General features: G+C 54.8%; 1 protein-coding gene and 1 long non-coding RNA gene across 6 annotated transcripts; one reads left to right on the top strand and one right to left on the bottom strand.

The window, feature by feature from the left end:
- Positions 1-858: 858 nt before the first annotated feature.
- On the bottom strand, positions 859-20,178 carry DMTF1 (cyclin D binding myb like transcription factor 1). Of its 5 annotated transcripts, XM_061551746.1 has the most exons (18): positions 19,639-20,072; positions 17,446-17,540; positions 17,244-17,348; positions 16,672-16,770; positions 11,866-11,996; positions 10,765-10,837; positions 10,248-10,324; positions 9,304-9,461; positions 8,903-8,935; positions 8,225-8,334; positions 7,150-7,378; positions 6,323-6,474; positions 5,107-5,310; positions 4,795-4,862; positions 3,462-3,701; positions 2,399-2,806; positions 1,773-1,920; positions 859-1,364 (listed from the first exon to the last, which is right to left on the bottom strand). In XM_061551746.1, the coding sequence occupies exons 2-18, from the start codon at positions 17,528-17,530 to the stop codon at positions 1,264-1,266; spliced, it is 2,421 nt and encodes an 806-aa protein (XP_061407730.1). In that variant the 5' UTR covers positions 17,531-17,540; positions 19,639-20,072; the 3' UTR covers positions 859-1,263. The 5 variants fall into 5 exon arrangements, with proteins under 5 accessions (XP_061407730.1, XP_061407731.1, XP_061407732.1 ...); XM_061551747.1 differs by lacking the exons at positions 17,446-17,540; positions 19,639-20,072 and adding an exon at positions 20,125-20,178; XM_061551748.1 differs by lacking the exon at positions 17,446-17,540.
- Positions 1,548-2,515, top strand: LOC133342565 (uncharacterized). Its single transcript, XR_009755164.1, has 3 exons — positions 1,548-1,926; positions 2,061-2,169; positions 2,273-2,515. It is a non-coding gene; the product is annotated as an uncharacterized LOC133342565 (long non-coding RNA).
- Positions 20,179-21,923: the final 1,745 nt, after the last annotated feature.

The raw sequence follows: 21,923 nt of genomic DNA, 5'->3' as shown, positions 1-21,923 counted from the left end.
GTTAGTCCGGCGTGTTGACTCCCTGTGAACACCGTCATGTTTGGAACAAGGCTTAGGAGAGGTCATGATGGCAATGGGGGCATGCGTTGGTTATGAATTGGCCCCTCTCCACGCTTTTCCCCCCACACCGCTTCCGGTAAGCCGGTCAAGCGGCAGGCGGCGAGGCAAAGTGTGGAGCAGTGGCACCTCCATCAGACTGCCCGGCCTGTCAGTCAACCTCCTTCAGACTGCCCGGCCTGTCAGTCAACCTCCATCAAACTGCCCGGCCTGTCAGTCAACGCCCTTCAGACTGCCCGGCCTGTCAGTCAACGCCCTTCAGACTGCCCGGCCTGTCAGTCAACGCCCTTCAGACTGCCCGGCCTGTCAGTCAACCTCCATCAGACTGCCCGGCCTGTCAGTCAGCCTCCTTGTTGCTGTGGATGGGGAATGGCTGACGGTGACGAGAGCAATATCAAACCACGGAAACGATCACCGCACGCGATTGAGCATAGATGTCAACCTTAGTGGTCACCCCGTGGCCCTTATACATCTCAACGTTCATCCTACAAAGTCCCATCACAAGGGAGAAACACGAACAGACAAACACATTTTTGTTGTTGCCCGTATTGAAACGGCTGTACGCCGTATGGACCTGAAAACTCAATTTCCCTGTACAGGAATACGGGTAAACAATCGTATGGGTTGAGAGGTATGCGATCGTGTTAGCAACGTGACGCTCTTTTACCCAGCTGTAAATTTCTGGCAATAATCAATGCATGCTCTGCTTCCTTGACTTGTTCCAAACAGGTTGTTCGTGCGTAGAAGATCTGTCCACGATGGGCACGCTCGTGCGAAAATCGGGTCGGAGTTGAGCGGTCAGTGGTCTGCACGCGTCCTCGCGCTGACCTGGGGAAGACGTTGTGGTGCGTGCGCGGCGAAAACCCGCGACAAAATAACAACTATGCATAAAACGCAAGTGTGGCCATCGACCTGTCACTGGCACCGAGGCCACTGCAATAAGTTACCGAATATAAACGCCGTCCGTCGGCAGCATTCACGTTGTCCTTTAAGCCCATGCCTCCGTTTCGCCGCGAGACTCGACACAAGCAAGGGAACCGCTGGATCCGATTCCACGGCAGTTTTCAACAGGAGCCCCGGGGGCTCGTCAGCATGGCTTGTTTTCCAAAGGGCCTTGAAGTGCGTGGTCTGGAACAAAGCCCTCCTCGTAGAAGGGGCCTTCGCGCGCGCCTGCTGGGCTCAACGCGGGGCCGTGCTCCGTGCGAGTCACTCCTCCTCCTCTGCCTCCCTCTCGCTGCCGTGCTCGGGGCTGTTGAGGGCTGAGCCCGTGATGTTTGAGGCGTCGGACTGTGTTTGCAGGATGGGGTCTGCAGAGAAGACGACGGCTGGGTTAACAATCGGAAATGTTTACTTCAATCAATTAAAACGTTTTATATAGAACAATGGAAGGCAAAGTCTATTTCATCTGGGAATGATGGTACATGGCCGATGGCACACGCGGATGACCAGGACGCAGCATTGGTGGATGCCATAAGACTAAACACATATTCACCACGTGCTAATTTCACTCTAATACGTCTTTGATTGTGCACTCTCATGCCCCCTGTAAAGAGTTTTTTTGCCATCAGGAAATCTAACCGTAATTGTTTTTTCTCGGGATTGGATTAAGTGAAATAACAATGTCTTTTTTCTTGTTATGCAGTCATTAGTGAGTGAACCCAGCGGTGGTTAGTGGGTGCGGTGGTGGTCGGTGTGGATGCAGTGGTGGTGGTCACCGTGCAGCGTGGTGAGTGGCAGCACGGAGACATCGTCGAGGTCGTCCCCGGCAGGAGGGAAGGGTGGCGACCCTCCCGCTATCACCGCCATCATGGCCGTCTCCATGGAGCCGTCGTGCACCGGGTCCCCATCTGGGCAGCTCAACTCCTTAGGGTGACAGGCACACACGCGCACACACAGTCGATATGTATGCATCGCCTCCTGTACAGGCTGTTAGGCCAAGTATTGTTAAAGAAAGCTCTCATCTCCTGTGCCTCGGGTTCGACGGTGACGTTGACAATCGTCAGGTGCTCTGCTGGGTCTTCACGAGGCTCCGCAACCCGACTGGAGAGACGCCGCTTGCCGTGTTGAATGCAGAGAGCAACGCGCCCGGTTGGACCGATTTGGGTGAAACCGGTGTGTTGTTCTTTGGCGCCGCATGTCCGACTATTCACCGTTGATTTTAAAAGTCTATCGAAACCAGAGGTCTCTTCTCTAACTTTGATGACCTTTCTGGCAGAGCATGGGACTGAATGGCCACACGTAGCAGAGAGCGCTGCACCACGGGATCACCGCATGGTCCCTGCCCCGGGCGCTGGGGCTCGCTGCCACTGCTTCCGCCGATGGTGCCCGGAACTCGACGCACCTGACTGACGAACTCGGCCGCGTCTGCGATGAGCGTCGCTCGTTCATCCTCGTCGTCGTGCAGGCCGGCCTCGCGGCCCGCCCCCACCGCCTGCATTGCCGTCTCCACCGCCTCCTTCTCTCCGTCGTCGCTGCCCGTGCCGAGGGCTTCCTCCACCAAGAGTGGGAGCTCGCGGTCGCCGGGGGACGACAGGTGCCCCGGGCAGATGACATCGACTTCATCGGTGACGGCGGCGGCGACGATGCCGGTGGGAGGCGACGCGAGGGGGTGCGGCATGAGGTCTGTGTCGCCGGGAGCCGTTGGGTAGATGGTGCGGACGTCGGTGTGGACACCGTCGGGTGACATCGCGTGGATGATGACGCGAGAGCCGTGCGGCATCTCGACAGCAGAGCTGCGACCATCCTGCAACTGCAGCAGCAGCAGTAACAGGAGGTGGGTAAATAGCAGAATCAGAATATTTAATTATACTGGAGGAATCCGATGAGCTATAAAGCTCTTTTTAACTTCTATTATGGATCTTTTTATATTTTTCACAGAGGTCCAGTAGGGGCAGGTCAAAAAGTTAAAAACAAACAATACCAAACGCGATAGGAGTGCAACGTATAGGAGAGGTAAGCAGTGAGAGCGGCAGCATCGTCACTCTCAACATTTCCCTTCCGCGAAAGTTCTCGAGTCGAACTGCCTCCCTGCTCACACAGGTGCAGAGCGTTGCCCATCTCCTGTTCAGTCGCGAGTGAGTTGTATTTCCATGGCATCTCATGACGCTATTCCAAATGTACTCGGCCATGTCACGGTCAAAATACGAAAGTATGAATATGCACCTGCAAGTTACTCCATTGGGCGAAGCGCAGTGATCGCCGCCACTTGCTGTGAAACCACTGGAGGCCGTGTCTGTGCAAAACTGCAACCTTCTTGCACGAGAGCCTCGCGCTCTAACAACGGCGCGAATATCAAATGCACTCGCAATTAGATTTTTTCTGCCGAACAAAACAACCAGATAGATGTCGTCGTTATAGGCATCTCTTTTTAAACGCAATCGCGTTTACGGGTGCGGCCGACGAACCTGGAGCTGGCGATCGCCGTCCCGCAGCTGCACGGCGTGCATCACGACCTGCCCCTCCTCGGGGATGCCGGCGGCGGCGGCGGAAGACGGCGGCGGCGACACCGCGGGGGCAGGGGGGCCGCCGGTGGGGACGAGCGTCACCGCCGGGCCCCCGCCGCTCAGCGTGACGGGAAGGCCCGGGGCGGAGCCCGCCTGCAGCAGGAACGTGCACAGGGCGCCCGTCGCCTGCAGGTGGAACGACTGCAACACGCGAGGCGGAGGAGATCGATAACGGTTCGCCGGTCGGGCCCCGCGGACTGCAGGGACCCACGCCGTGCAAGATCGAGCCGTCACCGTGGTGACGGGCGTCGACTGCACCACGCCTCGCCAATGCTTGCCACCTCCACGCTCCGCCCTCTAATGGTATCCTACCATCCGGTCTTAGATCTTCCCCTTGGTCGCCACATTTGGCAGTCTATCCTCATCTATGCTGCATAAAATAGCCAGGCAGGTGCTTTGTTTTTGTGCGGCTAATAGTAAGGCCCAACCCTGAGCAGCATGCTCTAGGTTTGGTACTGGCTCCTTCTCAGGGTGGGCAGCAATTAGCAGATCATCTCCATACATAACATGGTTGACCAATACAGAGCCATCCCTTGTACCAGACGGAAATTCCACAGGTACATTAATGCAAAGCTTCTCGAACTACATGGTTAAAGATGTTAAATAGTGATGGGGCCAAAGGACATCCCTTTCGCACCCCAAGATGAACAGAAAATAGCTCCGACTCCCGGCCACGCAGATTTACCCGAGCCTGCCCACCATCATGAAGGTCCGTTCTGATTGTGAGCAGGGGGTCAGGAACTTCACAAGCACGAAGAATAATCCAGAGCCCTGGCCGAGTGATGGTATAGTCGGCTGTGAGCATGTCAATAATGCAGAGATGGAGGTCCATAAAAAAGACCCCCCCCCGCCGTATGGCTTGAACAGACTGTTAGGAAAAGTGCTGTTAGCAAGTACCTATGAAAACCGGCACGGCACACAAGGGGATGGGTGGCCAGCACCATACCCTGCCGCCTTTGTCTCCCTAGCGGCGAGGTTTACACACCTCACCAGGTATTAATTTGAGGCTGAGTCAACCTAGGGGAGGCCCAGGACCGGTTCAGATAACCGTCACTGGTGTTGGCCGTGAGCAGGAATCTAACTCGGGTCGCCAAGTTTGTAGCGCAGCGCACTAACTGCTACACTACCACTCCTCACACACAAGTCCATACACAAGTCCATACACACACACACATGCCAGTCTTTACTGAGTTCCATGTCTGTACAACCAAGACTAAAGCAGCCGAGCACTCACCGGTAAGATTTCAAACGTCTGCAGAGCGGCTGCGTTAATTGTAACAGTTTCTCCATCGCCAGAATCACCTGGACCAAAGCAAGACGGTGAATTGAGAGTGACGGGGGCATTGCGAAAGTTACCCATGATACCACAACTGACCCGGGCTGCATGTGTGTTTAAGGCTGTAAAGATGAGTTTGAATGTTTGTTCGTGACGAAAAACACGTAAAGCAAAATCGTGCACACGCACGGCGTACATGTATAACATGGCCCAACACGTGTGTGTGTTTGTCTTTGGAAGTGGAGGCGAGCCCCGGGGAGCCCCGCGTACCCGTCTGCGTGATCTGCACGGGGATCTGCAGCGTGGCGATGGTGGTCTGGGGCAGCAGGGCGCTGCCCTCTCCGCGGGGCAGGCGCAGGCAGACGGGGGCAGTGGGGGCCCCGGGGGAGCCTGCGGGGGCCCCCGTGGGGTGGACGCGCTGCACCACCTGACGCAGCACGGGGATGTGCGTCTGGCTCAGGTAGTCGAGGAGGTCTGAGGGAGGGAGGGAGGGATTAATGTATTGTTGTTAGGGAGGGATTAATGTATTGTTGTTTCTACAACTATGACGCTTGTTTATACAGGAAATCCTCACCCAGTCTCATGACTCTCTTCAGGAAGTTCCCTGCCAAGTTTTCACAGTAAATCCAAATTGAGTAATTTCTTTCAATATTTCCAAATCTGGACTGTGGGATCATGATACATGCAGCAAATCGTGGGTGTAAAGTTCTAAAACAATTTTTTTTAAGTTCTGTCTTTTAAACCCATCTGTTTTATAATATTTATTTTATATGATCTGGTTAATCCTTTATTTCTATGTTTTAGATGCTTCATTAGAAGTTTTGATTATTTTATTTTAGTCCAAGGCTGACTATGATGCTTGCGATTTCCCCCTGTGCTGCTTGCGATCTTTTTATAAAAGCTCAGCACTGTTTATTTATTCACCCATTTCATAATATGTATATATACACACACACATCTTTAATGTTTAATTACTTTACAATTTGACTTAAACCATTTCATTTTCTGTAGCGCGAGAGAGCCGGCTGCATATGTTGAACCGTGCAAACGCAACGTATATGTGTATGTACGTGTGTGTATGTATGTAGTGTATGTATGTAGTGTATGTATGTAGTAGGTGCTCGCTAACAGCACTTGCCCCTACAGTATGTTAAGGATATACGGGGGATCTTTGTCTTTATCTTTGTATATATGTAGTGTCATGTAGTGTAGCGGTTATCGCGCTGCACTACGAACCCTGGGGAGACAAAAGTGGCCGGGCATGGTGTTGGCCATCCATCTCCTCGTGTGCCGTTCCGGCCTTCATAGGTGCTTGCTTAAAGCGCTTCCCCCAACAGTCTATTAAAGGCTACACGGGGGGGTCTTTGTATATCTGTACGAATGTTGAAATTGTTTCGCACCGTACGTAGCCAACCGTGCTAAACGGAGGTGCAGGAGCCAATCGGACACACAACAACGCGTAATGCGCCCCCGTGCCCCGTCTCACCGAGGAAGGGCACCTCCTTGTGAGTCGTCACCTGCCGCTTGACCGTCCACCACTTGCTGCGCAGCCACTGTGGCGAGCGCACGCTGTTCCAGCCGTCGCACAGCTTCTCCCAGTTGATCTCGCTCTCCTCCCGCGGCTTCAGCTCCACGATGCTGCACGACGCAACGCGGGCGCCCGCCGCACGGAATCAGACTCGTCATTGAGACCGCGGGAGAAATCCCATGAGCTTCTGAAGCTCTTTGTCAGACGTCCGGTCGGCGAGTTACAACAACAAACAATAAAAAAAACCATCAGAGTGCAAAGTATAAGATAGGAAAGAAAATCACTGCGAATAAATACGTTAAATAGATCAAGTATATACGTTCAAATTTCATAAGTACACCAATTCCCAAGCCAGCAAATAACAATAGCAAGAACAGTCGCAGACCACACCAAGACAACATAGTCACTCAATTAAACTATCAATACATGGGTAAGGAGTAAAGTTACAAATCACATTTGCAAATGTGACTGCTGTATCCAGCACTAATCTCCTGCTTCAGGACATTTTTTGAAGGAAGATTTACGATGTTAAGGGAGGACACAGGGTTGTTCCAAAACGTTGGTGCTGCAACGGCAAAGGCTTTGTCACCTAATCCTATTCTCGTTCTTGGAATAGTTAAAAGGAAATTAAATGGATATCTCATTGAGATATCCCTCCCGCTTCCTTCCCGCTTCCCTCCCGCTTCCCTCCCGCTTCCCTCCCGCTTCCCTCCCGCTTCCCTCCCGCTTCCCTCCCGCTTCCCTCCCGCTTCCCTCCGACGTTCCGCCATTCCCCGCGTGCGCACCGCAGGATGAGCTCGATGTCGTCGTCCTTGGTCCACTCGCGCCCGCCACTCTGCTTCCAGTTGAGGTAGTTGAGCCACTTGGAGCGGCACTGCTTCTCGGAGCGAGTGCCCACGCGCTCCGCCACGTCGGCCCAGCAGACGCCCTGCGTCACCGCCTCCCCGGGCGTCGTGCCCGTCAGCTCGTGCACCACGTCCGCCAGACGCTGCTCCTCCTCCACCGTCCACTTCCCTGCGGCGCACGCGCACGGGGGCGAGGCGTGGACGACGGGAACGCCGCGTGCGTACGTTAGTGCCGCACGGCTCTCCCGCGTGGCCGAGTCGTACCGCACGCTGTTCGGCACGACGTCCGACGTTTCGCTCCGCGTGCCGAGAGCTTCTTAATTAATTACGGTCTTTTATCAATCCGCTGCTGGATGAAGGCCTCTCTACGGAGGGTCGTTTCGCCGTACGCCGCGACGCCGGTTGTTGCGGCTTGATAAAGCGGGAGAGCCCAGGACCAGTTCTCCGATGTCCCTCACCACTGATGCTCGCCGTGGCTGGGAAAATGAACTCGGCTCACTGGACTTGCGGTGCAGTGCTCCGACCGCTGCATTGACCACCAAGCCCCCTTCAGTTCCCGACTACATTCTCCGAAGAAGCCGCCAGCACTCGGGAGCGAAGCGTCACACGTCACGCCAAATGACACACGGTACGACACAAGCACACATCATGGAGCTATGGGGATGGAAGCGTTTGGCAATGGGCGGTGCCAACGGCGCGTCTACTTAAGTCCTGGGAAGTACAAATCCTCTACGCGTTGAATCCAGGCCGTGGTCACCACAGGGCGATTAAACATTTGTTGATTAAAATAGATTCTTACTTTTGCAATACATAGTCAACCCTTAATAATCGCAGGCTTTATCATTATGTATTTTGCTGTTTAAGTTCGCGGGTTTGCATTTTAAATATTCGCGGCTGTAGCTCCCTACTACCCAACAAGTCGTCGCATTTCCCGCTCCCCGCGCTAATATTAAGGGTTCACTCTCCGTAAGCTCGTGCGCGTACACTGTGCCCCTGGACGCAGCGAGCTGGTCACCTGTGTTGCAGGTGTCCTTCATGAGCCGGCAGCGATCTTTGACGGAAGACGCACTCCGGCCCAGAGCTGAGCCAATGGCCGCCCAGTCATTCCTATGCTTGGCCCGAAGCCTGGGTTAAGGTTAGGGTTAGAGTTGGAGATTGTGTTAGCTGTAAGAGTGACGTTGAGAGTTTGGGTTAGGTTGAGGGTTAGGTGTTAGGGCTAGGTTTAATTCTAGAGTAGGTGTTTAGCTGATTCTCAGTCATAAAAACAGCACTCGATGAAACCTAAAGCGGGCCGCGAGCCTGAAGCCCAACCCAGCCCCTACCCTCAGCCAGGCGCATCCCCGAGCCTCCGCTAGGCCCTGATGCATAATCCCAGATCCTCTGGACTGGCACTTCTGTTGGTCCCGAGACGTCGTCTCAGGAGCACCCGGGGGTCCGTGCCGTCTCAGCGGATGGCGACGAGACCACGGAGCTGCCTCCCGGCTGGGATGCGGCTCTCTCGAGGAAGCGACGCAAGGGCTCTCTTCTATTCACCCGCGCTCTCGCTTAAAGGGTTTCTTGTCAGAATCCTTGTTTTATCACTGCTGGTCTAACCCCAGATATAGACTCTCAGTCAGTGATTTTGACGTAATGCATAAAAGGTTGTGTATAATACTGCATTTTAAAAGCTTATGAAAAACTAAAATATACTTACTCTTTCAGTTGTTCAATTTCCTCTGTTGTGTATCTGTAAGAGCACATACGAAGTTGAGATTGATCTTAAACATTAGAGGCAATAAACAAGCAGTATTAAAACGTTGCAGTTGTTCAGATTTCTCAGCATCAGGGGCACTGACCACAATTCTTGAATGGCTTACGATATGAAAAGACGCTTCTGAAAGTGCTCAGCAAGCAAACGGACACAGCAAAGTGACCGTGGCCCAGGCGCTGGAGAGGAGTACCCCCCATTGAACCAGAATCATCAGAATATTTATATATACTGGAGGAATCCGATGAGCTATAAAGTTCTTATTCACAGATGTCCAGTAGTTGGAGGGCCCGTGCCCACCGCGCCACGCCGCTGCGTGACTGCGTGCGGACGGGCGAGCCACTCACTTTCCGACGTGGTTGCGGTTGTCGTACATGCGCAGCACGCGGCGGTACACGGCGAACAGCGGGCGGTTGAGCCCTCGCGCGATCGTGCGGTAGAAGTCCTTGCGCTCATCCTTGGGCATCTCGAATATGACCTCCGCCGCGTTGCCGATGCTGTTGGCCTGCACGCGCGGGAGGGGGCACAGAGGCAGCGACTCGGCGGCGTGTAGCGCCGCCATCGGCGCTCCCGCTGCCAGGCTGGCGGACCGCACAGAGACGGAGAAATGCGGCGGCACTTCCAGTCCGTCGGGACGACATGCGGCCAGGAGACGTCGTCCCCTGGTGCGCGTGACTTCACCACGCGCGCCGGTTTGCTTCCTCGCCAAGTAACATTCACTAAAGGAACCGGCCAAAGCCTCCAGTCACACGAAACGATTTTGGAAACTCGGTGACATTTTTTCTGAATGCATAAAGGGATCCTTTGCTTTCAGCATCCAGAGACTAACGGTGCATTCACCACTCCAAGCGATTGTCACGTCCCATACGTTACCGGCAATTTGTACACCGTGGATCGCGTGGCGAGTGGGGATTGCTTCAGGGCCCATGGCTCCGCTCCCTGTGCTCAACCCTAACAATAATTGGCTGAGGCTTCACGTGACATTTACTCAACGTTCTGATCTCCAGCGACATCACTCGAGGCCAAAGTGTCCATTGTGTTACATTGCATGCGTTACATCGGGCTGTAACAAACGCATCGATTCAACAATTAAAGTAAATTCATACATTCTTTAACATAGGCACATGTTGATTGTATTGGATTCACACGATCCCTCGAGCCACACCACCAAATCGTGACCCTTAATTCGTGACGATTCACTGAACGTCTGGGAGGGGGAATCGTTCGACACCGACTGGGGAAGCTGGCGCCGCTGCACTCACGAGACGAACATTGCGGACGGTGGCGTTACCTTCAGGTAGCTCTCGATGTTAATGATTAGGAGATCGGTCTCTTCTTTTGACCACATGCCCTGCTTCCACTTGTGACCTGCATGGCCAAGCAGTGGATAGCAAGTGGACCGCAGGTCAGAGGCGGGTTGACCCCGTGGAACGCGGTCAACCCTCGCACACATTTGGCAGTCCACAACGCGGCACAATCGGAGTTTTGTGACAAAAATCACGCTGCCTCAGTTTCTCGGGATGAAACAGATCTCTGGCCATTAATTGTATTACTACAAATCTGCATAGAGGCTTTACAGCCTTCTCTCGTGCTGTGATGGACGTAATGCTAAGCTTGTATATAACAAGACAATAATTTACTCACTCACAAACACTGGCATGTGAGGCTTAATGCGTTTTTGTAAAGGCTGTCGACCGAAATATAGTGCAATGTTTGATATACAAATAAAACTGAGCAAGTAATGTGTGTGTATATGAATAGAAAGCACACGTGTTCATACATGTGTCGTGTATATGTGTGTGTTGCACCTTTGATGTAGAGTGAGTCCTTGTCCTCCTTGGTTGTGAACCAGGTCTGGCTCACAGGGTCAGCCCCAGTTGGCTGCAACATCAGCGCAGGAGAGGAGACAACGCTTAGGACATGAACCGAGCACGTGTGCGTGTGTGTGCGTGTTTGTGTGCGTGTTTGTGTGTGCGTGTTTGTGTGTGCGTGTGTGCGTGTGTGCGTGCGTGTTTGTGTGCATGTGTGCGTGTTTGTGTGTGCGTGTTTGTGTGTGCGTGTGTGCGTGCGTGTTTGTGTGTGCGTGTGTGCGTGCGTGTGTGTGCTGTGACTGATGAGCCCTGCAGCTGTTACTTTATTTATTTTGCTTAACCAGGTGTGAGCTCAAGAGACCAGGATAGAGTCTCGTTTGCAAGACTGACCTCATTATTTACGAGTGAACTTTTCTTGTGATGGCAGCCAATGATGAATCACATTGAAATGCGTGGCACAGTCTGAACCAGCGCAGGCGCCATTTGGTGAAATTATCAATAAAACTGAACTGGCTTCATTTATTGATTCTATGACTTTTAGAATCGGTAATCAATTCTGAATCAAATTATCAAAACAACCGATGGTCGATGAAAAACTCGACTGCGGGGACGCTACCGTTGCTGGTTTGCGTCTCCCTTTAACGAGATGGGGTGAGGGGCGAGTGGTGAGGGGTGAGGGGCGAGTGTTGTGGGGCGAGTGGTGAGGGGCGAGAGATGAGGGGCGAGTGGTGAGGGGCGAGTGGTGAGGGGCGAGAGGTGAGGGGCGAGTGGTGAGGGGCGAGTGCTGAGGGGCGAGTGTTGAGGGGCGAGTGGTGAGGGGTGAGTGCTGAGGGGCGAGTGGTGAGGGGTGAGTGCTGAGGGGCGAGTGGGAGGGGCGAGTGGTGAGGGGCGAGTGTGAGGGGCGAGTGGTGAGGGGCAAGTGCTGAGGGGCGAGTGCTGAGGGGCGAGTGGGAGGGGCGAGTGTGAGGGGCGAGTGCTGAGGGGCGAGTGGGAGGGGCGAGTGTGAGGGGCGAGTGCTGAGGGGCGAGTGCTGAGGGGCAAGTGGGAGGGGCGAGTGGTGAGGGGCGAGTGGTTAGGGGCGAGTGCGAGGGGTCGTACCTCGATGCTTAGGCCGTCCATGTCCGCGAGGCTGCCCACGCTCGCGGCGTTCCCTGTGGGCGAGTGGGCCGCGCTGCTCGCTGCCAAGTCGGACCCGGGGGGCGCCGCCATGACAAAGTTGCCCGTGCCTCCTGTGGCGCCCACACAAGAGAGAGAGAGAGGCCGAGACGACCTCGCGTGTGAAGCCCACACCCCGTGGTCAGTCGCTTCGTCCCGGGGCTGCTGCCTCGTTGCTCTGATTTTAGCGCCACGTTCAGTCCCACAAGTGCCACCTGGACACCTCGCATGTAGCGTGTTAAGAGCAAGAACTCTACAAATGCATCACTAAAACATTGGTATAACACGTAGGCTTTCGTGACCAATATCATCCATAAGAGGTTTTTTGGGGTTAGATCGCGTAAATATATAAATGTGTCATTAAAATCCGCCACCACCCGACACAGCCAACTAGTAAGGTTTGTCACCTAAAAATGACATGCCGATTCATTGCTAGTGTAGAGATGTACGCAGTGCGCGCAGTTGAGCAGGTGCGATCGAGGACGAGCAGCTGTGCGCGCTGGGGCAAGACGGGAGATGGGGGCGATGATGAGGGATTAGTGAGTGCGAGAGGAGCCGTGGAGGCGACAGCTGAAGTGGGGAGCACGTGAGGACTCGGAATGAGGCGGGGTATATCAGCGGGAGTGTGCGTGAGCAGAGAGAGTTGTTCGGGGACCAAGAGAGAAGACTTCTCGCCGCTCGAGCCGTCAACGGGACCTCGCAGCTCGCGCCGTCGCCGGGCGTGGGGCGTTGGCTGAACCCCCGGCCCGGGACAGACGGGCGAGTGGGTATGGGGCAGCGGAGAGATAGCAGAGAGTAGGTGAGGTGCAGAGTGGGTGAGGTGCAGAGTGGGTGAGGTGCAGAGTGGGTGAGGTGCAGAGTGGGTGAGGTGCAGAGTGGGTGAGGTGCAGAGTGGGTGAGGTGCAGAGTGGGTGAGGTGCAGAGTGGGTGAGGTGCAGAGTGGGTGAGGTGCAGAGTGGGTGAGGTGCAGAGTGGGTGAGGTGAGAGTAGGTGAGGTGCAGAGTGGGTGAGGTGCAGAGTGGTGAGGTGCAGAGTGGGTGAGGTGCAGAGTGGTGAGGTGAGAGTGGGTGAGGTGAGGAGTAGGTGAGGTGCAGAGTGGTGAGGTGAGAGTGGGTGAGGTGCAGAGTGGGTGAGGTGCAGAGTGGTGAGGTGCAGAGTGGGTGAGGTGCAGAGTGGGTGAGGTGCAGAGTGGGTGAGGTACAGAGTGGGTGAGGTGAGAGTGGGTGAGGTGCGGAGTAGGTGAGGTGCAGAGTAGGTGAGGTGCGGAGTGGGTGAGGTGCAGAGTGGGTGAAGTGCAGAGTGGGTGAGGTGCGGAGTGGGTGAGGTGCAGAGTAGGTGAGGTGCAGAGTAGGTGAGGTGCAGAGTAGGTGAGGTGAGGAGTGGGTGAGGTGCAGAGTGGGTGAGGTGCAGAGTGGGTGAGGAGTGGGTGAGGTGCAGAGTGGGTGAGGTGCAGAGTGGGTGAGGTGCGGAGTAGGTGAGGAGTGGGTGAGATGCAGAGTAGGTGAGGTGCAGAGTGGGTGAGGTGAGAGTGGGTGAGGTGCAGAGTGGGTGAGGTGCGGAGTGGGTGAGGTGAGAGTAGGTGAGGTGCAGAGTAGGTGAGGTGAGGAGTGGGTGAGGTGAGAGTAGGTGAGGTGAGGAGTGGTGAGGTGCAGAGTGGGTGAGGTGCAGAGTGGTGAGGTGCAGAGTAGGTGAGGTGCAGAGTGGGTGAGGTGAGAGTAGGTGAGGTGCAGAGTGGGTGAGGTGCAGAGTGGGTGAGGTGCAGAGTGGGTGAGGTGCAGAGTGGGTGAGGTGAGAGTAGGTGAGGTGAGGAGTGGGTGAGGTGCGGAGTGGGTGAGGTGCAGAGTGGGTGAGGTGCAGAGTGGGTGAGGTGAGAGTAGGTGAGGTGAGGAGTGGGTGAGGTGCAGAGTGGGTGAGGTGCAGAGTGGGTGAGGTGAGAGTAGGTGAGGTGAGGAGTGGGTGAGGTGCAGAGTGGGTGAGGTGAGGAGTGGGTGAGGTGCAGAGTGGGTGAGGTGCAGAGTAGGTGAGGTGCGGAGTGGGTGAGGTGCAGAGTGGGTGAGGTGCGGAGTGGGTGAGGTGCGGAGTGGGTGAGGTGCAGAGTGGGTGAGGTGCGGAGTGGGTGAGGTGCGGAGTGGGTGAGGTGCAGAGTAGGTGAGGTGCAGAGTGGGTGAGGTGCAGAGTGGGTGAGGTGCAGAGTAGGTGAGGTGCAGAGTGGGTGAGGTGCAGAGTGGGTGAGGTGCAGAGTGGGTGAGGTGCAGAGTGGGTGAGGTGCGGAGTGGGTGAGGTGCAGAGTGGGTGAGGTGCGGAGTGGGTGAGGTGCAGAGTGGGTGAGGTGCAGAGTAGGTGAGGTGCAGAGTGGGTGAGGTGCAGAGTGGGTGAGGTGCAGAGTAGGTGAGGTGCAGAGTGGGTGAGGTGCGGAGTGGGTGAGGTGCAGAGTGGGTGAGGTGCAGAGTGGGTGAGGTGCAGAGTGATGAGGAGTGGTGAGGTGCGGAGTGGGTGAGGTGAGAGTAGGTGAGGTGCGGAGTGGGTGAGGTGCGGAGTGGTGAGGTGCAGAATGGGTGAGGTGAGAGTAGGTGAGGTGCGGAGTGGGTGAGGTGCGGAGTGGGTGAGGTGCAGAGTGGGTGAGGTGCAGAGTAGGTGAGGTGCAGAGTGGGTGAGGTGCGGAGTGGGTGAGGTGCAGAGTGGTGAGGTGAGAGTGGGTGAGGTGCAGAGTGGGTGAGGTGCGGAGTAGGTGAGGTGCAGAGTGGGTGAGGTGCAGAGTGGGTGAGGTGCAGAGTGGGTGAGGTGCGGAGTGGGTGAGGTGCGGAGTAGGTGAGGAGTGGGTGAGGTGCGGAGTGGGTGAGGTGCGGAGTGGGTGAGGAGTGGGTGAGATGCAGAGTGGGTGAGGTGCAGAGTGGGTGAGGTGCAGAGTGGGTGAGGTGCGGAGTAGGTGAGGAGTGGGTGAGGTGCAGAGTGGGTGAGGTGCAGAGTGGGTGAGATGCAGAGTAGGTGAGGTGCAGAGTGGGTGAGGTGAGAGTAGGTGAGGTGCAGAGTAGGTGAGGTGAGGAGTGGGTGAGGTGAGAGTAGGTGAGGTGAGGAGTGGTGAGGTGCAGAGTGGGTGAGGTGCAGAGTGGTGAGGTGCAGAGTAGGTGAGGTGAGAGTAGGTGAGGTGCAGAGTGGGTGAGGTGAGAGTAGGTGAGGTGCAGAGTGGGTGAGGTGCAGAGTGGGTGAAGTGCAGAGTGGTGAGGTGCGGTGTGGGTGAGATGCAGAGTGGGTGAGGTGAGAGTAGGTGAGGTGAGGAGTGGGTGAGGTGCGGAGTGGGTGAGGTGCAGAGTGGGTGAGGTCAGAGTAGGTGAGGTGAGGAGTGGGTGAGGTGCAGAGTGGGTGAGGTGCAGAGTGGGTGAGGTGCGGAGTGGGTGAGGTGCAGAGTGGGTGAGGTGAGAGTAGGTGAGGTGAGGAGTGGGTGAGGTGCAGAGTGGGTGAGGTGCGGAGTGGGTGAGGTGCAGAGTGGGTGAGGTGCAGAGTGGGTGAGGTGCAGAGTGGGTGAGGTGCAGAGTGGTGAGGTGCAGAGTGGGTGAGGTGCAGAGTGGGTGAGGTGCAGAGTGGGTGAGGTGCAGAGTGGTGAGGTGCAGAGTGGGTGAGGTGCAGAGTGGGTGAGGTGCAGAGTGGTGAGGTGAGAGTGGGTGAGGTGCGGAGTAGGTGAGGTGCAGAGTGGGTGAGGTGCAGAGTGGGTGAGGTGCAGAGTGGTGAGGTGCAGAGTGGGTGAGGTGCAGAGTGGGTGAGGTGCAGAGTGGGTGAGGTGCAGAGTGGGTGAGGTGCAGAGTGGGTGAGGTGCGGAGTGGGTGAGGTGCAGAGTGGTGAGGTGAGAGTAGGTGAGGTGCAGAGTGGGTGAGGTGCAGAGTGGTGAGGTGCGGTGTGGGTGAGGTGCAGAGTGGTGAGGTGCAGGGTGGTGAGGTGAGAGTAGGTGAGGTGCAGAGTGGGTGAGGTGCAGAGTGATGAGGAGTGGTGAGGTGCAGAGTGGGTGAGGTGCAGAGTGGGTGATGTGCGGAGTAGATGAGAGCGGGTAGCAGGAGAAGCAGAGTGTGTGGTGGCAGTGGAAGGCAGTCATAGGAGTGCCTACAACGGGTGCGAGAGTCGCGTTAATAAAGTGTGAGCTGGTGACCTGTTACTCCGTGTCGGTGCGAGTTATTTCGATACACTACACTAGTACAGCACACCGGTGTGTTTGGAAAGCAAAGCCACAACATTTACTATCTGAGTACCACGTTTCGCCACTAATTACAACTAGCTTCATCGGGCGACAGCCAGATTTGTGGAGAAATCCTCCTGTTTCGTTCCTTAAATAGAGGGGTAGATGTGATGACGTCACTTGTGTGCTCTTCTTGCGCGAAGTGGGGGGGGGGGGGGGGGTTAATGAAAGCATATTAATAACTTGTGGGTATCCATTGCCATTTGGGTTATCTATATGGTAAAGAACGTACATTATGCATGCGCATTATGCAAGCCCATTGTTCTGTTGAAAGCTTCGGTAATACATCTTTTGTACCAGATATTAATTTATGTATTTTATGTACTGTGCCAAATCTGACTTGGATGTTTTGTTTTTCCAAACATGTGGCTAATTTTCCAAACATGTGGCTAATAACATTGGCTTCAGCGAAGGTGCAAACTAAACAATACAATTGCTCTCATCTTGTAAACTTCATAAATAAAAGACTTCAAAATTACAAAACCGTACTTCGCATCACGCCCCCCCAACCGCGCGGCCCCCACCTGTAGCGGCGGGTGAGGTTCCGATCGCCGGGTTGGGCTCCGCCACGAGGCAGATCCGTTTGGTGGACGGCTCCGAGCCCTCCCTGACCTGCAGCTCGTCTGCACGGCAACGCGCGCACACACACGGCACGCACACACACGTCACACACGTCACACACGGCACACACACACACACGGCACACACACACACGGCACACACACACACACACGGCACACACACACACACACGGCACACACACACACACGGCACACACACACACGGCACACACACACACGGCACACACACACACGGCACACACACACACGGCACACACACACGGCACACACACACATGGTACACACACACGGCACACACACGTCACACACACACACGGCACACACACACATGGCACGCACACACACGGCACGCACACACACGGCACGCGGCACGCACGGCCCACTTGACAACTTAATTTAATTGGCTCTGTCGGGTGGTAGAGGGTTATAGGTAAACTAACGATTAATCAAAACATTGGTCGTGAAAGCCGACACATAAATTCATTCATCAAATCATTCATCCTCGCGCCCCATACCATTGCAGCTGAGCACCAGGTTCCCATCCTCGTCCTGACACATGGTGACTGTGCCGATCGTCTCCAGCGTCACCCCGGGGGACTCATCCTCCCCACAGTTCATTCCTGCGCCACGCACACAGCACCGTTACACTGCGCTCGTCATCGGAAATCCAAAGCTGAATGGACGACTTCTTTGACAACCGTCCCAGTCGTCACGTGCCTCCTTCCATCCTCTTTGCCCAGGGAGAAGCTCCCATGATCTGCAGCGAGCCCATCACCTTCTCTCCGGGCTCATGGGGCGGCATGAGCTGATGCCTGGTGTGTAGGACAGGGGGAACAAACATTGCCGGACGCGGCGATTACGTTCCAGGGAAATGCCGTGCTGGGCAACACCGCGCTCGACAAATAAGAGAGCTCATGGCAAATATAGAGTTGTGTACCTGCGTTTGAAATTGTCACCCCCGCCCTCTCTGTTCAATGTGTGGACCGCTACATGCATGCGGCAATGTGAGCATTTGGGTTGTGCCGTTGATCGTGTCGAGTGTTGCATTATCATGCAAAAAGCACACGTGGTAAATAGTTGTCACAGTCGATTCATTTACGCCTTCCAAAGGATACAGCACTCTCACGGCCGGACTTTTCGACGCGAAGATGAGAATCATAGCCGCGACAAACCACCTAAAGCCGAAACATCATCCCCGTGTCCCGGAAAACTCGTGAGGCACACCGCCTCGTGCCCAAAAACGTGTTCCATAAAACCGCGCTCGGCAAGGTTTCCCTGTATCTTGCCAGCGCGCACGGACTTCAAAGAGACTTCTCAGACTGGACCTCGTGGCTGTAGTCTCTGGTCTGTCATTGCAATGTAACGCGTGCGTGTGCCCGTGTGTACATGCTGAGACCACAAGGGGGATTACTCATAGCGGCAGCTCTTTGTGGATCGTAATCCATTTTCTAGTGCGGCCCTCACGAGATGTGGAACGATCAGTGGATGCAGCTTCCATTGAATGTGTATTTATTGTAACACCCTGCACAGGAGGAGGTGGTGGTGCACAGGCGATGTGCAGTGTCTACAGGTGGTGGTGGTGGTGCACAGGCGATGTGCAGTGTCTACAGGTGGTGGTGGTGGTGCACAGGCGATGTGCAGTGTCTACAGGTGGTGGTGGTGGTGCACAGGCGATGTGCAGTGTCTACAGGTGGCGGTGGTGCACAGGCGATGTGCAGTGTCTACAGGTGGTGGTGGTGCACAGGCGATGTGCAGTGTCTACAGGTGGTGGTGGTGGTACACAGGCGATGTGCAGTGTCTACAGGTGGTGGTGCACAGGCGATGTGCAGTGTCTACAGGTGGTGGTGCACAGGCGATGTGCAGTGTCTACAGGTGGTGGTGGTGGTGCACAGGCGATGTGCAGTGTCTACAGGAGGTGGTGGTGGTGCACAGGCGATGTGCAGTGTCTACAGGTGGTGGTGGTGGTGCACAGGCGATGTGCAGTGTCTACAGGTGGTGGTGGTGGTACACAGGCGATGTGCAGTGTCTACAGGTGGTGGTGCACAGGCGATGTGCAGTGTCTACAGGTGGTGGTGGTGGTGCACAGGCGATGTGCAGTGTCTACAGGTGGTGGTGGTGGTGCACAGGCGATGTGCAGTGTCTACAGGTGGTGGTGGTGGTGCACAGGCGATGTGCAGTGTCTACAGGTGGTGGTGGTGGTGCACAGGCGATGTGCAGTGTCTACAGGAGGTGGTGGTGGTGCACAGGCGATGTGCAGTGTCTACAGGTGGTGGTGGTGGTGCACAGGCGAAGTGCAGTGTCTACAGGTGGTGGTGGTGGTGCACAGGCGATGTGCAGTGTCTACAGGTGGTGGTGGTGGTGCACAGGCGATGTGCAGTGTCTACAGGTGGTGGTGGTGGTGCACAGGCGATGTGCAGTGTCTACAGGTGGTGGTGGTGGTGCACAGGCGATGTGCAGTGTCTACAGGAGGTGGTGGTGGTGCACAGGCGATGTGCAGTGTCTACAGGTGGTGGTGGTGGTGCACAGGCGAAGTGCAGTGTCTACAGGTGGTGGTGGTGGTGCACAGGCGATGTGCAGTGTCTACAGGTGGTGGTGGTGGTGCACAGGCGATGTGCAGTGTCTACAGGAGGTGGTGCACAGCCACCACTAATTCCCCTGCCTCGATCGCCACCCCAACAACGTTCCGCCTCTTCTCCCCACCCCTCTCGCATCTTTCCCACCGGCTGCCCTCTCCCCGCGTCTTTGACAGAAGCGACGTTCTCCTCTCTCTGCCTTCACAGCTGACAGACTCGAACAGGCCTCGTCCGTCTGTATGCCTCGTGTGCGTCAGAATGCACATCTCATACAAGATGTGTGGATAACGCCCGTGAGTCTGTGTATATAGTACTGTGCTGTGCGTGTGTGCGCTACCTCCGTGTGATGCGTAAACATTGCACCCAGCGCCAGCCACAGGCACCAGCAGCAGCAGCAGCACTCACACGCGCCTCGCACAGCGACAGGCCGGCCACTCACACGGCGACACGGCCACGGGCAGTCTCCGCTGTGGACACGAGAACTCGCTCTGTCTCTCTCTCTGTCTCTCTGTCTGTCTCGCTCTCGCTCGCACACAGCGGCGCCGGCACGACGCGGTCTCAGTCGCCCCCAGCGCTCCAATGCCCAACCACAGCAGCAAGGGCCTAGCCCCAGTCGCCATGTTACACAGCAGCAGCCACAGCAGCCACAGCGGCAGCAGCAGCGGCAGCGGCAGCCGCTCGGCTCCAGCGTGGGGGGAAGCTGCCGTGGCGAGCCGCTCACTCGGCCCTTCCCCTCCACGCCCGCCCGCCCGCTCCCCGCTCCCCGCTCATTCATCCATATTCCCGCTCCGTCTCCCACGCGGCCGCGCCGCTCGCCACTCACTTCCTGGGTCCGGGGACTCGGCCGCGACCAGAGGCCAGGATGTGCGGCCCTTCAAAACCCTACAGCGGATAGGTATGAGGGATTTAAAACCCTACATACGATGCGTATTTGAGCCAAAAACTCTACAGCAGATAGGTATAGGAGATTTTAAACCCTACATCCGATGCGTATTTGAGCCAAAAACTTTACATCGGATAGGTATACGGGATTTAAAACCCTACATCTTATGCGTATTTGAACCTTAAAACTCTACACCAGATAGGTATATATGATTTTAGACCCTACATCCGATGCGTATTGGAGCCAAAAACTCTACATCAGATAAGTATGAGAGATTTAAAACCCTACATCGGATGCGTATTTGAACCTAAAACTCTACACCGGATAGGTATATAGGATTTTAAACCCTACATCCGATGCGTATTTGAGCCAAAACCCTACATCGGATAGGTAAGAGGGATTTAAAACCCTACATCTGATGCGTACTCGAACCTAAAACTCTACAGCGGATAGGTATAGGGGATTTTAAACCCTACATCCGATGCGTATTTGAGCCAAAAACTCTACATCGGATAAGTATTAGAGATTTCAAACCCTACATCTGATGCGCAATTGAACCTAAAACTCTACACCGGATAGGTATATAGGATTTTAAACCCTACATCTGATGCGTATTTGAGCCAAAACCCTACATCGGATAGGTATAATTTTTTTTAAACCCTACATCTGATGCGTATTTGAGCCAAAAGCGCTACATCCGATAGGTAAGAGGGATTTAAAACCCTACATCTGATGCGTACTCGAACTTAAAACTCTACAGCGGATAGGTATAGGGGATTTAAAACCCTACATCGGATAGGTATATGTTATTTAAAACCCTACATCTGATGCGTATTTGAGCCAAAAGCTCTACATCGGATAGGTAAGAGGGATTTAAAACCCTACATCTGATGCGTACTCGAACCTAAAACTCTACAGCGGATAGGTAAATGAGATTTGAAACCCTACATCCGATGCGTATTTGAGCCAAAAACTCTACATCGGATAAGTATTAGAGATTTAAAACCCTACATCTGATGCGTATTTGAAACCAAAACTCTACATCGGATAGGTATATAGGATTTCAAACCATACATCCGATGCGTATTTGAGACAAAACCCTACATCGGATAGGTATGTGATATAAAACCCTACATCTGATGCCCTCATCAGTGCCCCTACCTTGTTGCAGACCAATTCACACCGTATTGCTCACCCCCCGTGCCCTGACAAACATCAACCTTCATCCGACAAAGTCCCATCACCAGAGAGAAACACAAACATGTGTTGCCCGTATTCAAACGGCTCTATGCCGCATGGACCCAAAAACTACATTTCCCTGTACAAGAAAACGGGTAAACCGTATGGGGTTGACATCTATGGGGTTTGCGAAATCGGTGATTGTAGGTAGGGGCATGGATGTGTCTGCTACAACACAAAGCAGCAGCAGCCGCTGGCGACTCGGCACTGCAGAGGACCCCTTAGGGCAAGATGCGCGCCGAGAAATGCAACATTCCTCAGTCAAATCAAGTTGCCAAATGCCCTCAGATACGATGCCATTTCACACAGCGCGTTAAATTCAGCATCCACAATACAGTACATGCTCTTGTGTTAAATCGCCTAAATAGAAATGTCGTTAAACCCGGCACAGCCAATTAGTAAGTGTTGTACTAATTGGCTGTGTCGAGTGGTGGCGGGTTTAACGACACATTTATAGTTACACGATCTAACCCCCTCCCCTGTATTATGGATATTGGTCG

This window comes from Lethenteron reissneri, chromosome 15 (genome assembly GCF_015708825.2).
Source record: "Lethenteron reissneri isolate LAM-NWPU_2019-01 chromosome 15, ASM1570882v1, whole genome shotgun sequence".
Taxonomy (NCBI): Eukaryota; Metazoa; Chordata; class Hyperoartia; order Petromyzontiformes; family Petromyzontidae; genus Lethenteron; species Lethenteron reissneri.
This window is presented reverse-complemented; position numbering and strand designations above follow the sequence as displayed.